Consider the following 14,476-nt stretch of genomic DNA (forward strand, 5'->3'; position numbering starts at 1 on the left):
AAAAACCCGTTCCCGTAGGATTTCCGGGATAAAACCTATCCTATGTCCTTTCTCGAGTATCAAAATATCTCCATACCAAATTTCATGCAAATTGGTTCAGTAGTTTAGGCGTGATTGAGTAACAGACAGACAGACAGAGTTTCTTTCGCATTTATAATATTAGTATGGATACCCGGCTCGGCGAATGATGCTCGTATGATGGGTCGTGTCGATCGTCGTCTTTTTTAGCGCTCGTCTGAATAATAGTCAAAGTATAAACAGACGTTCGAACTGGTGCGACCGGACCACCGTACTCGTGCGGTGCGATCGACTCGCCACACGACCGCACCGCACCTAGGGTTGCCAGTATTTGATTTGAGGGTTAACAGCATCAAAAATGCGAGTTTTTTAGTTTACGGGAGACAATTAAAACAGCAATGTTAAATAGAGAAAATTTATTTTTGGCATTTATATTTGCTGTTGGAAGAAACAGCTTTTAATAGCTCTTCATTTTCTAAAGCGAATGTATAAAAATCTTTGCATGATAATTTAAAATTACATTTAATTAATTTGCAGCTTCGCCTTTACAGTTTCAATATGAATATTCCACGAATATTCAATCGGTTTCGGCTATCCGTCCAGGCATTGCCGCACAAAGAAAATATTCTTTGTTTAAAAATTACGATTAAATTTACGATTTTTAAAAAAACATTTAAAATATGTATTGGAATTTTCGCGGCCGACTAAGATAAATAAATTCGTATAAAAAAAAAATAGATACACTAGATAGTTTATTATGTTGCTAATATATGAAGTGATTAAAGGCGCAAATTCATCCAAAATCACTTTTAAACAAAAGTTAAAACATCTACTTCTGGCAGAACAGTAGTTACTGCATAGTATTTAAAGCACCAATCAACCAATCAACACCGCATCTCTTATCATTTAAATTCATATTCATATTTATTTATTTATTAATATCTATTATTTGTATTAGTTAAATCTATTTATTATTTATATTATTATTTTTGTGTAGCAAATCAGTGGAAAGTCGAAAGCACACCCTCCATTCGGTCTTGACAGAATACCAGCGCTGTAGTCGCAGCTTGCTGCGATTATGGCAGAAAGCTGAGTCAAGACCCTTTTCTGGAAATGCAGTGCACACACAGTACCAGATTCTCAACAAACATGGCGTCTAATTTATGTCTAATTTTATTATGTATCGTACTTTCTTTCTTCTTTTTTTTGTGTTTTCTTCTTGTGTGTGTACCTTTTCCTAGAAATAAATGTTTTTTCTTTCTTCTTCTTTCTTTCAAATTATCCCTTTTTGAAATTTTCGATATTGTCGATAGAGGCGAAAGTATTGTAATTTTTACTGATTTTCGTTTTTATTTTTTTATATTATATGCAGGCGTTAGTAGAAGCTCTGTTTAGTACCAAAAGAAACCTTGAACTGAGTTCTACATGTAACAAAAATACCACATTCTAGCCACGAAGTTATTACAAGATATAGATTTTCAAAGAATGTCAGGGTTGCCCCTAGTAAACAAAATTATATATATCATCTATCTATTACCAAGTTTTTGTTTATGTTTTAGTCGTTAGTTATAGTCGATATTTTAATATTATTCAATATATTATTATAGGTAGGTACTTGATTCTTATAATATGTAATAAATTAACTGAACAAAAAAAAATATCTTAGATTTTTAAGACAATTCAATAATATCAAATTAATACAAATTAATCTCCTTTTTTTGTGAATATTTTGAACATTGATCATAGTAATCTCATTAAAAGTCAAACCGAATTCTTTGAAAATCTATTTCACGTAATAAATTCGTGGTTAGAATGTTGTATTTTTTTCACATGTAGACCTCAGTTCAAGGCTTCTTTTGGTACAAGTACAAGTACAACCATTGAAAAGAATGGGCAAAATTATATTTAAAAGACAGGGATTCATTCAGACATATGCAGTCATATCATAAATCTTTGTAGAGTTCTAAAATTTATATTATTAATCTTTTTTCAGTAATAGCCACGTCATCCGACGCCATCGCCATTGATAACGATCGGCCGACGTCCGTTTTGTTTGGCGGTAGAACTGTGACTAAAGCTGTAATAAGTATATAGTCTATGACTTAAGCGCTGTCCGGTGCGATCGCCCGTCCACACGCGCGAATTTGGTACGGTCCGCACCAAGTTCGGAAGAAAAAACCATCGGACCGACCGTACCGTCAATAATAATAATTATGTCCGGCGGACCACTGTACACATGATCGAATATGGTCCGGAGCGCACCAAGGTCACGGTGCGGTCCGTACCAAATTCGAACGTCTGTTTATACTTTAAGAAGTTTCCTATGGTCTATTTTATTTAACGCCCAACGCCGAGCGTTGAAAATACAACACTGCGCGATAAAAAAAGCGTCGCGCTTTAAAAGCGCTGACGTGTGAACATATACTTGGGAATGCATTTGTTCTATTTGGACGCTTTTTTAACGGACGTTAAAAAAGCTCTCGTGTGAATTAGGTCTTACTTCTCTTCTTACTTTTTGACTTTGCGGCATACTCAATCTAAATAAATATTGTTTTACAGCGAATAAAATGCTGACATTATTGGAAAAAGCTTGCAGTGAAGTCACTCCGGATAATTGGAGGAAATTCGTAGAATATAATAAAAAACTTTGCTACGATGATTGGGATCAAGATGTGCGATACGACACCATTGTAAACGTAGGCGACAGCAGTTGCAGTTCTGATTCTGAATTAGAGGCGCAAGCACTGATTTCATCAGATTCAGACTAAATTATATTGAAATAAAAATAATCGTTAAACAGCTTTTGTTTTATTTCGTTTTGTCCTATAGTTATTAGTTTTTAATTTTCTTGAGTATGCAATTGTTGTATGCTGCGATCTTCTGTTCCATTCAATAGTGAAAGAACTAAAGCTTAAGCATGGAAAAAATGTGAACTCGTTTCCATTATCGAAATTTGTTTATCGATACTTTCCGCACTAGTCGATAAATGCCAACGATGTACGTTTTATAGGACGTAAACGTAAAGTCAGATTGATATAATTTCTCGTAAATGTTAAGAATTGTTATAATTCCAACGGAATATCATTGTAAGGGCATAAAGCTACGTAAAAATTAATAAATGCTATTTTTGGACGCCTCAAATACCTTTCTAATTTAATGGTGACGCCATTACAAGTTTGTCTCTTGAGAACAACTGTGAGTGTCATAGGGATCATCATTCGCCGAGCCGGGTGGACTAGCTGTCCCGGCGAACTTTGTACCGCCCTGTCAATGAATGTTGTGTTACCTTTTAGCTGAACTAATTTAGGCTTTGATGAACGTAATACAATGATACAAAATAAATATTTATATGGATTGATATGTAATAGTATTTTAATTTATTACTTCAAACACGTCTCAGAGAAAAATGATTGAATTTTAATAAGTTGTGCAGCATGCATTAACTCTTTTCATTCTTTAACTGTTATCGACCACGCGACGCTATCGTTTCGTTTCACTTTAGTTGTGATAATAATTCAGATACAGTGGGTAACCATCATTGCCTGTGATGGTCTCTGCCATCAATTTTCGTGGATACCTTTTGGTACACTCGCTATCAACCATGCATGGTGTCTGGTGGTTGATGGTATCACACGGTCCATGAATCATATTCGTGATAACAACGTTATGTCGGTCCAGATCGGTTTCAGGATATCCTAGATTGTTTATGGATTGTTTAAACAAATATTATATTGGAAATATCACGTTACTAATAATAATCTTTGTACTCTATATAATCATCAATTACCTACCACTCAATTTGCTTTTTATTCAATTTTGATTTTAGTGAAGAGATCATATCCAATATAGAAGCTGTGCCCCGCGGTTTTGCTCCGCTACTGTCGGTCTTAGCGTGATGATATAAATTATAATAGTCTTCCTCGATAAATGGGCTATTTATCACTGAAAGAATTTTTCAAATCGGACCAGTAGTTCCTGAAATTAGCGCGTTTAAACAAACTCTCAGTTTTATAATATTACAAATTATAGCATCATGGTAAACATTAGTACTTAATTATGAATTGATACTGGGATTATTTCAGTTGTTACACATTTGAAAAAGCACATTTTGTTCCAGTCAGGTTAACTTAGTTCAAATAAAGAACGATACGCATATAAACATACACTTTATTGTTAATATAAATTGGATGTAGGTATGGGTGATATCATATGGTTTTTTATAATTATGTCATTATTATACAAAGTTGTACCTATACCTACAATAATTAAAATATGATTAAAATTAAACATTTTTAAAAGATGATAAAAGCATAAAGCATAATATCTTAAGGATATACTCTTATTAAAAGATTTTTAAGGCACACACGATTTATAATCATGTCATACGTAATCTATACGCAACAGAAATCTATTAACATGATCGACATCAAATATTAATTAAGAACACACGTGATCATTACACGTACACAAATTGTATACAATAGGTTTGCCAACAAAAAAGTAATTCCAAATAAAACCATTTTCATCATTGTCAGAAAAGCTTGTTTGAGCTGTCTTGCTTTTCTTTACTGTTGACGATCTTCGAAGTTTGCTTTCGTTTTATCCCCTTATCCGAGATATCGATTTTCGGAGTAGAACACATAAGAGGTTCTATACTATTTTGTGAATCAACTTCCGAATTAACTGATAATTCTGAAACAGCATGACTCAATGAAGTGGGATAACCAGTGGACGTATTTTCACTAATATATTTGGATACGTCAGTAGAATGTAGGATACTTCGTTTCTTTCTCATGGTATCTGGTTTTGGTACAGAGTCACCGTCAGATTTATGTTCACTTGCATCTGAAACAAAGTTATCATTGATTAAAATACAGAGGATTCGAAAACATTACTATATAATAATTTATTGATTAACTTCGTGATAATAATGATTTAAAAATATCTATTGGGGTTTGCCTAACTTTATAACCTGACTTTACTGTATTATTAATTGATACTAATACACAGAGGCCGTAAGTCAAAACCAAATGTAGACATAAAATTAACGTAAATATATATTTTGGACTATGGCTTTCAAATATGTGTTTTTTTGTACCTTCGGTGCTAGCAAGCTTAGGCAATTCAATAGATGGCGCTCTAGACCTAGAGGGGGAACAAGGTGCTGATATTATTTCGTCCTCACAAAGCTCTTGGTCAATGTCACGTGCATCAGAATTTTTTATACGTGATTTATTCGTTTCTGACGTTTCCTGTTCCACTATCACGCTTAACTCTTCAAATTCGACGCAACCGCTGGCTCCTGAAGACCCTTCCGTATTAAAATTATCAGAATTATATAAACATCGGAGATGATATATCTCTGGACTACTGTGTTCTTCTATTGCATTAAATTCCACTGATTCTTTGTCAATAGTATCAGATTTCGGGGCATCACACCCTCTTCGATCTGCCGATATCATTTCCTTCATTTTTTTCTCTAACTCCTGATAAAACTCTTCTGGTTCATCGACATCTTTTCTTTTAGGTACCACTTCAATATTTAGCTCTGGTAAATATTCACTCGAGTCAGTACTGCTGCGTCGCTCTCGCGATTCTGTTATTGGAGATAACCCTGAAAGTAAATTAACAATGATTTAGTTATTATACCTTTTCTTTATTTTTCCGATCGCATTGTAATCACTACATAGTATAAAACAAAGTCGCTTTCTCTGTCCCTATATCGCTATGTCCCTTTGTACGCTTAAATCTTTGAAACTACGCAATGGATTTCGATGCAGTTTTTTTAATAGATAGAGCGATTCAAGAGGAATGTTTATATGTATAACTAGTGGTCCGCCCCGGCTTCGCCCGTGGTACCTACATGTTAAAACTATCCTATCTCTCAAGTTGGATCGAACTGCATATGGTGTGCGAATTTTATTATAATCGGTTAAGTGGTTTAGGAGTCCATTGAGGACAAACATTGTGACACGAGATTTATATATATTAAGATAACATCTGTTAAATAGTGAAGAAGTACTGTTATTTTTGAGGTTTCTAATGTGATGTAGTAAATAATTACATTTTTTCCGCTTACATTGCAAACGCAGGTGCACCCTACGAGTTTTATCAAAATAATGTACTAAGTATTGTACACATTGAAAAGGTCTACAGAAAAGTTCGCGATGGTATGTCTATTAGTCCATTGAAAAGTTACATTTGCGATTTGACGTAATTTTATTTTTTGATGTGTAGGGAGGGGTCAGTGCGAAGCTATCACCAAGTTTGTGGGGTCGCCACCCTTGTCCCACGGCCGCCATCTTGAAAAGAGCGGTTGATATGGTTTTTACGATATATCTCTTAAACTATTTATCTGATAAAAAAACATCGTTAGCATTTTTTGTTGCAAATTAAATTCTCTACAACTTTAGTCCAATAATAATTTTTTGTCGTAGAACTATAAATAAAAAAATTATAAGTGAAAATGTTCAGAAATTTTCAAGATGGCGGCCGTGGGACAATTAGGGAGGCGACCCCACAAATTTGGTTTTAGCTTCACAGTGACCCCCCCTACACATCCAAAAAATAAAATTGCGTCCTCTAAAAAACGCAAGATTAGGCCTAAAAATGTAACATTTCAATGGACTATAGGTATCTCTTATGGATAACCAACAATAACTTTTTTTTGTCATTTACTTTTTACGACAAATACAATGGTTAATTTTCGAAGCGATTTTAACCAATACAGCATTAATCCTTAACCAATTAAATACCTTGAATACGTTGTTCATTTAATATAGATCTATATGGCCCTTTACACCGTATGATTTAAGTGAATATTTTCGATAAAAATTGCGGGACGTAGCGTTTGCGGCGGTACCGGCCGGCCGCCATTGCACCCGTGCGAAGCCAGGGCGGGTCGCCAGTTTATATATAAAGAATAGTTTAAGAGCAAACAAAAACTATAAAGTATCTTTTGCACATGATATCCCTCATAGAAGTGGACTTCATCACAGGGCCGTAGCTAGTCGAATTTGAGGTAGGGCAGCGGTTCATCATCATTATCTCCAGCAAAATTAGCCATAAGAGGTTAAAAATACAGCTTCTATTTTGATAAAATAAATATTGTCTCAACTTACTTGGTTCGTCCTCAAAATACTTTCTTGCCAAATACCACTTCTTTCGCTCCCAGTCTTCATTACTTAAGCGCGACATATTTAAATAGAAAAAAAAATAAATTTTTGTTTGACTGAATAATTAAATGAGACACCTTTTGTTATAATAATCTTTAAGAGGGTAGACGTGAATTAAAAGAATTCTAATTACGATGATCTGGGATCGGGAGTTGCCATTTGAAAAAAAAGAAGAAGAAAAATTACGATAATAGTTGTATACGTAGTATATTATTATTAGTCTGTGATAATAGTCATGGCTAAACTGTGAACACGAAATGAAATGAGATAACTAAATAAACATATTTAATTAAGTGTACAAATTTTATCTATCCACATAAAAATTCGCCAGTGTGATTCGTTTTTGGTTTTAGTAGTCACAGAATTCATCGATTTACCTACTTTAAATACCTAATTATTATCAATGCCGGAATTTAAAAATTGAAGTATCCAAACGATATCATCTGAAAACTGTCACCTTTGACAGCACCTTTAACTTAAGCTTTTCAAATCGATATTTTCGATATTTTCCTTGTACTACATCTGTGATATCTTCTCTATGTTTATTATTTTGATCGTAGAGGGAGAATGAACCATTCTCTCTCTACGATTTTGATCACAGATTTTGATGTTCGATTGACAATTAATGTCAGTCTGGGCCTGGGGCTCTGGGAGCACATCTGGGAGACTCCGAGATGGGAGACGTCAATCGCCATCAAATGTCACTCAATCAATATTATCGGTTATGCGTGTTAATTATTGGAAGAAGAAGCGTATAAATTATTATCACAGTTGACAGATATATACTACGTACATACAGTTAGGAAATTAAGCCCCTGCGATGAAATTATGCCGTATAGCTATAGGGCTGTTACCTTTTTGATATTTAACCGACTTCAAAAATAAAGGAGGAGGTTATCAATTCGGCCTGTATATTTCTGTTTGCTTTTTTTTTACAGTCGATTTTGTGGTAATTTTGAGATTAAAACTCGTTAAAATACAAAAATGGTGTAGCCTAAATATGAATTTACAAGAAGAAACAATCCGAATTAATACACCTTGTAAAAGTAGGTAAATACGTTTTTATCAGTGCTATATTTCGAAATCTTGTTTTGTTATGGACGCCGAAGGTTATATTTTAATGTACCTACCTAAATTATTTATAATGCTTGATATTTGTATTATACATATTATATTCAATAATTATTTTAAACCAGAATTTACAATACTTGTATGTAGGTATACCTACAAAATTATTTTTAAAACGATACTTAAATTAAATTAATCCATCAGGCCCCGGAATCACAGACACAATAGAAAATCTATTGTGTCGCGGTCGGATCTGGCCGTTCGGGGCTCAATGGGTTAAATTAAAAAACACAAAATATACAGAAATAAATTAAAATTATTATTATACGAGCATAGAACCTCCACCTTTTTGTTTTAGGATGAAAAATAAAATAGTTTGACAGGCTTAGTGCTTGACAAAGTGGTGACGCCACGTATCGATAAAAATACAATAATTTCATATAATATCTACATATCTTTTATGTGTTTTAACATTTTGGTGAAATATATTATTTCAGTTTAATTTAAACACGTGCTTATAGATGAAGTTGATTTCGGCGATCATTTTAAAAATGCCACGTACTAATTGCGCAGTATTCGGCTGCTTGAATTCAACTATACCAATTATACCACCAGATGATTTTGTTCAATATGTCGAGAAAATGGATAACATTTTCGTTGCTGCTTTAAGAGAGAACACATAAACTGTAAAGTGGCTGAATTAATTTACAACGAATTAAACACAATCAGTTACTTAAAAAACTGTTCATAGGATTGAGAATATTTTACCTTATAAAATTTAACAATAAATTCCGAATTAGTCGTAGACCGTAGTAGACGAAAGTATATTTCAGTAAATAATTTGTTTTTTTTTCGAAGAAAGGCATATTTATGTAATGGTTATTTTAATATCTATACATATAATAAAATCGTAGGAAAGTCAAAACTGTAGATTGAATATTTTTTTACAAGAATACTTGGGACAATAGATACCGAAGCCAAAAATATAGTTAGGCTACAAACTGAAACAATCGATATTAATTATTTAACGTGAAGTCATTGACATCACTTTTCTATACTATGTATCTTTGTCATTCAAAATCTGTGGATGTGTCACCCGCTACTATCGATCCCCCTGAATACCCTCGTAAACACGCTTGATGGGGGGGGAGCCATTTCGAACATTTTGTATGAAGTTTCCTTACTGTATGTATCTGTATATTGTGTTATTATGAACAAATGTGGAACAAATCGTATTACACTCTTTTTTATAAACTATTGTTTAAAAACAAATATTATATTGGAAATATCACGTTACTAATAATAATCTTTGTACTCTATATAATCATCAATTACCTACCACTCAATTTGCTTTTTATTCAATTTTGATTTTAGTGAAGAGATCATATCCAATATAGAAGCTGTGCCCCGCGGTTTTGCTCCGCTACTGTCGGTCTTAGCGTGATGATATAAATTATAATAGTCTTCCTCGATAAATGGGCTATTTATCACTGAAAGAATTTTTCAAATCGGACCAGTAGTTCCTGAAATTAGCGCGTTCAAACAAACTCTCAGTTTTATAATATTACAAAATATAGCATCATGGTAAACATTAGTACTTAATTATGAATTGATACTGGGATTATTTCAGTTGTTACACATTTGAAAAAGCACATTTTGTTCCAGTCAGGTTAACTTAGTTCAAATAAAGAACGATACGCATATAAACATACACTTTATTGTTTAATAATATAAATTGGATGTAGGTATGGGTGATATCATATGGTTTTTTATAATTATGTCATTATTATACAAAGTTGTACCTATACCTACAATAATTAAAATATGATTAAAATTAAACATTTTTAAAAGATGATAAAAGCATAAAGCATATCTTAAGGATATTATACTCTTATTAAAAGATTTTTAAGGCACACACGATTTATATCATGTCATACGTAATCTATACGCAATAGAAATCTATTAACATGATCGACAACAAATATTAATTACGAACACACGTGATCATTACACGTACACAAATTGTATACAATAGGTTTGCCAACAAAAAAGTTATTCCAAATAAAAGCATTTTCATCATTGTCAGAAAAGCTTGTTTGAGCCGTCTTGCTTTTCTTTACTGTTGACGAAGATATCTTCGAAGTTTGCTTTCGTTTTATCCCCTTATCCGAGATATCGATTTTCGGAGTAGAACACATAAGAGGTTCTATACTATTTTGTGAATCAACTTCCGAATTAACTGATAATTCTGAAGCAGCATGACTCAATGAATTGGGATAACCAGTGGACGTATTTTCACTAATATATTTGGATACGTCAGTAGAATGTAGGATACTTCGTTTCTTTCTCATGTTATCTGGTTTTGGTACAGAGTCACCATCAGATTTATGTTCACTTGCATCTGAAACAAAGTTATCATTGATTAAAATACAGAGCATTCGAAAACATTGATAGATAATAATTTATTGATTAACTTCGTGATAATAATGATTTAAAAATATCTATTGGGGTTTGCCTAACTTTATAACCTGACTTTACTGTATTATTAATTGATAATACATAGAGGCCGTAACTCGTAAGTCAAAACCAAATGTAGTCTACATAAAATTAACGTAAATATTTGGACTATGGCTTTCAAATATGTGTTTTTTTACCTTCGGTGCTAGCAAGCTTAGGCAATTCAATAGATGGCGCTCTAGACCTAGAGGGGGAACAAGGTGCTGATATTATTTCGTCCTCACAAAGCTCTTGGTCAATGTCACGTGCATCAGAATTTTTTATACGTGATTTATTCGTTTCTGACGTTTCCTGTTCCACTATCACGCTTAACTCTTCAATTTCGACGCAACCGCTGGCTCCTGAAGACCCTTCCGTATTAAAATTATCACACCCTCTTCGATCTGCCGATATCATTTCCTTCATTTTTTTCTCTAACTCCTGATAAAACTCTTCTGGTTCATCGACATCTTTTCTTTTAGGTACCACTTCAATATTTAGCTCTGGTAAATATTCACTCGAGTCAGTACTGCTGCGTCGCTCTCGCGATTCTGGTATTGGAGATAACCCTGAAAGTAAATTAACAATGATTTAGTTATTATACCTTTTCCTTATTTTTCCGATCGCATTGTAATCACTACATAGTATAAAACAAAGTCGCTTTCTCTGTCCCTATATCGCTATGTCCCTTTGTACGCTTAAATCTTTGAAACTACGCAACGGATTTCGATGCAGTTTTTTTAATAGATAGAGTGATTCAAGAGGAATGTTTATATGTATAACTAGTGGTCCGCCCCGGCTTCGCCCGTGGTACCTACATGTTAAAACTATCCTATCTCTCAAGTTGGATCGAACTGCATATGGTGTGCGAATTTTATTATAATCGGTTAAGTGGTTTAGGAGTCCATTGAGGACAAACATTGTGACACGAGATTTATATATATTAAGATAACATCTGTTAAATAGTGAAGAAGTACTGTTATTTTTGAGGTTTCTAATGTGATGTAGTAAATAATTACATTTTTACCCGCTTACATTGCAAACGCAGGTAAACCCTACGAGTTTTATCAAAATAATGTACTAAGTATTGTACACATTGAAAAGGTCTACAGAAAAGTTCGCGATGGTATGTCTATTAGTCCATTGAAAAGTTACATTTGCGATTTGACGTAATTTTATTTTTTTGATGTGTAGGGAGGGGTCAGTGCGAAGCTATCACCAAGTTTGTGGGGTCGCCACCCTTGTCCCACGGCCGCCATCTTGAAAAGAGCGGTTGATATGGTTTTTACGATATATCTCTTAAACTATTTATCTGATAAAAAAACATTGTTAGCATTTTTTGTTGCAAATTAAATTCTCTACAACTTTAGTCCCATAATTTTTTGTCGTAGAACTATAAATAAAAAAATTATAAGTGAAAATGTTCAGAAATTAGAGTACTCACTTCGGAGCGCTGTAAAACCTTAGCTATTGACGTAATTAAAAAATGTTGTATATAAAAGTTGTTCATCGAAAAAAACAATCTACAAAAATGGTTTGATATAATTTCTTCGTAAAATGATAAAAAAAATTATCGAAAAATATATATATAGCTCTAATTTCTGAACATTTTCGCTTATAACTTTTTTATTTATAGTTCTTTGACAAAAAGTTACTGGACTAAAGTTGTAGAGAATTTAATTTGCAACAAATAATGCTAACAATGTTTTTTTATCAGATAAATAGTTTAAGTGATATATCGCAAAAACCATTTCAACCACTATTTTCAAGATGGCGGCCGTGGGACAAGGAAGGCGACCCCACAAACTTGGTTTTAGCTTCACAGTGACCCCCCCTACACATCCAAAAAATAAAATTGCATCCTCTAAAAAACGCAAAATTAGGCCTAAAAAATGTAACATTTCAATGGACTATAGGTATCTCATAAGGATAACCCACAATAACTTTTTTTTGTCATTTACTTTTTACGACAAATACAATGGTTAATTTTCGAAGCGATTTTAACCAATACAGCATTAATCCTTAACCAATTAAATACCTTGAATACGTTGTTCATTTAATATAGATCTATATGGCCCTGCCCTTTACACCGTATGATTTAAGTGAATATTTTCGATAAAAATTGCGGGACGTAGCGTTTGCGGCGGTACCGGCCGGCCGCCATTGCACCCTGGCGAAGCCAGGGCGGGTCGCCAGTTTATATATAAAGAATAGTTTAAGAGCAAACAAAAACTATAAAGTATCTTTTGCACATGATATCCCTCATAGAAGTGGACTTCATCACAGGGCCGTAGCTAGTCGAATTTGAGGTAGGGCAGCGGTTCATCATCATTATCTCCAGCAAAATTAGCCATAAGAGGTTAAAAAATACAGCTTCTATTTTGATAAAATAAATATTGTCTCAACTTACTTGGTTCGTCCTCAAAATACTTTCTTGCCAAATACCACTTCTTTCGCTCCCAGTCTTCATTACTTAAGCGCGACATATTTAAATAGAGTTTTGTTTGACTGAATAATTAAATGAGACACCTTTTGTTATAATAATCTTTAAGAGGGTAGACGTGAATTAAAAGAATTCTAATTACGATGATCTGGGATCGGGAGTTGCCATTTGAAAAAAAAGAAGAAGAAGAAAAATTACGATAATAGTCATGGCTAAACTGTGAACACGAAATGAAATGAGATAACCAAATAAACATATTTAATTAAGTGTACAAATTTTATCTATCCACATAAAAATTCGCCAGTGTGATTCGTTTTTGGAGGTTTTTGGTTTTAGTAGTCACAAAATTCATCGATTTACCTACTTTAAATACCTAATTATTATCAATGCCGGAATTTAAAAATTGAAGTAAGTATCCGAACGATATCATCTGAAAACTGTCACCTTTGACAGCACCTTTAACTTAAGCTTTTCAAATCGATATTTTCGATATTTTCCTTGTACTAGATCTGTGATATCTTCTCTATGTTTATTATTTTGATCGTAGAGGGAGAATGAACCATTCTCTCTCTACGATTTTGATCACAGATTTTGATGTTCGATTGACAATTAATGTCAGTCTGGGGCTCTGGGAGCACATCTGGGAGACTCCGAGATGGGAGACGTCAATCGCCATCAAATGTCACTCAATCAATATTATCGGTTATGCGTGTTAATTATTGGAAGAAGAAGCGTATAAATTATTATCACAGTTGACAGATATATACTACGTACATACAGTTAGGAAACTAAGCCCCTGCGATGAAATTATGCCGTATAGCTATAGGGCTGTTACCGTTTTGATATTTAACCGACTTCAAAAATAAAGGAGGAGGTTATCAATTCGGCCTGTATATTTCTGTTTGCTTTTTTTTTACAGTCGATTTTGTGGTAATTTTGAGATTAAAACTCGTTAAAATACAAAAATGGTGTAGCCTAAATATGAATTTACAAGAAGAAACAATCCGAATTAATACACCTTGTAAAAGTAGGTAGGTAAATACGTTTTTATCAGTGCTATATTTCGAAATCTTGTTTTGTTATGGACGCCGAAGGTTATATTTTAATGTACCTAAATTATTTATAATGCTTGATATTTGTATTATACATATTATATTCAATAATTATTTTAAACCAGAATTTACAATACTTGTATGTAGGTATACCTACAAAATTATTTTTAAAACGATACTTAAATTAAATTAATCCATCAGGCCCCGGAATCACAGACACAATA

The 14,476-nt window shown here is 33.3% G+C and overlaps 1 protein-coding gene across 1 annotated transcript; it reads right to left on the reverse strand.

Annotated features, from left to right (window-relative positions):
- Positions 1–10,151: 10,151 nt before the first annotated feature.
- LOC149475795 (uncharacterized) lies at positions 10,152–13,439 on the reverse strand. The gene is made up of 3 exons (XM_089713109.1): positions 13,168–13,439; positions 10,916–11,326; positions 10,152–10,662 (listed from the first exon to the last, which is right to left on the reverse strand). The coding sequence occupies exons 1-3, from the start codon at positions 13,241–13,243 to the stop codon at positions 10,250–10,252; spliced, it is 900 nt and encodes a 299-aa protein (XP_089569235.1). The 5' UTR covers positions 13,244–13,439; the 3' UTR covers positions 10,152–10,249.
- Between the last annotated feature and the right edge of the window lie 1,037 nt (positions 13,440–14,476).

The sequence above is a fragment of the Colias philodice genome, chromosome 29 (assembly GCF_061535455.1).
Source record: "Colias philodice isolate Cphi_HAF_F1 chromosome 29, ilColPhil1 Martin Lab GWU primary, whole genome shotgun sequence".
Lineage (NCBI taxonomy): Eukaryota > Metazoa > Arthropoda > Insecta > Lepidoptera > Pieridae > Colias > Colias philodice.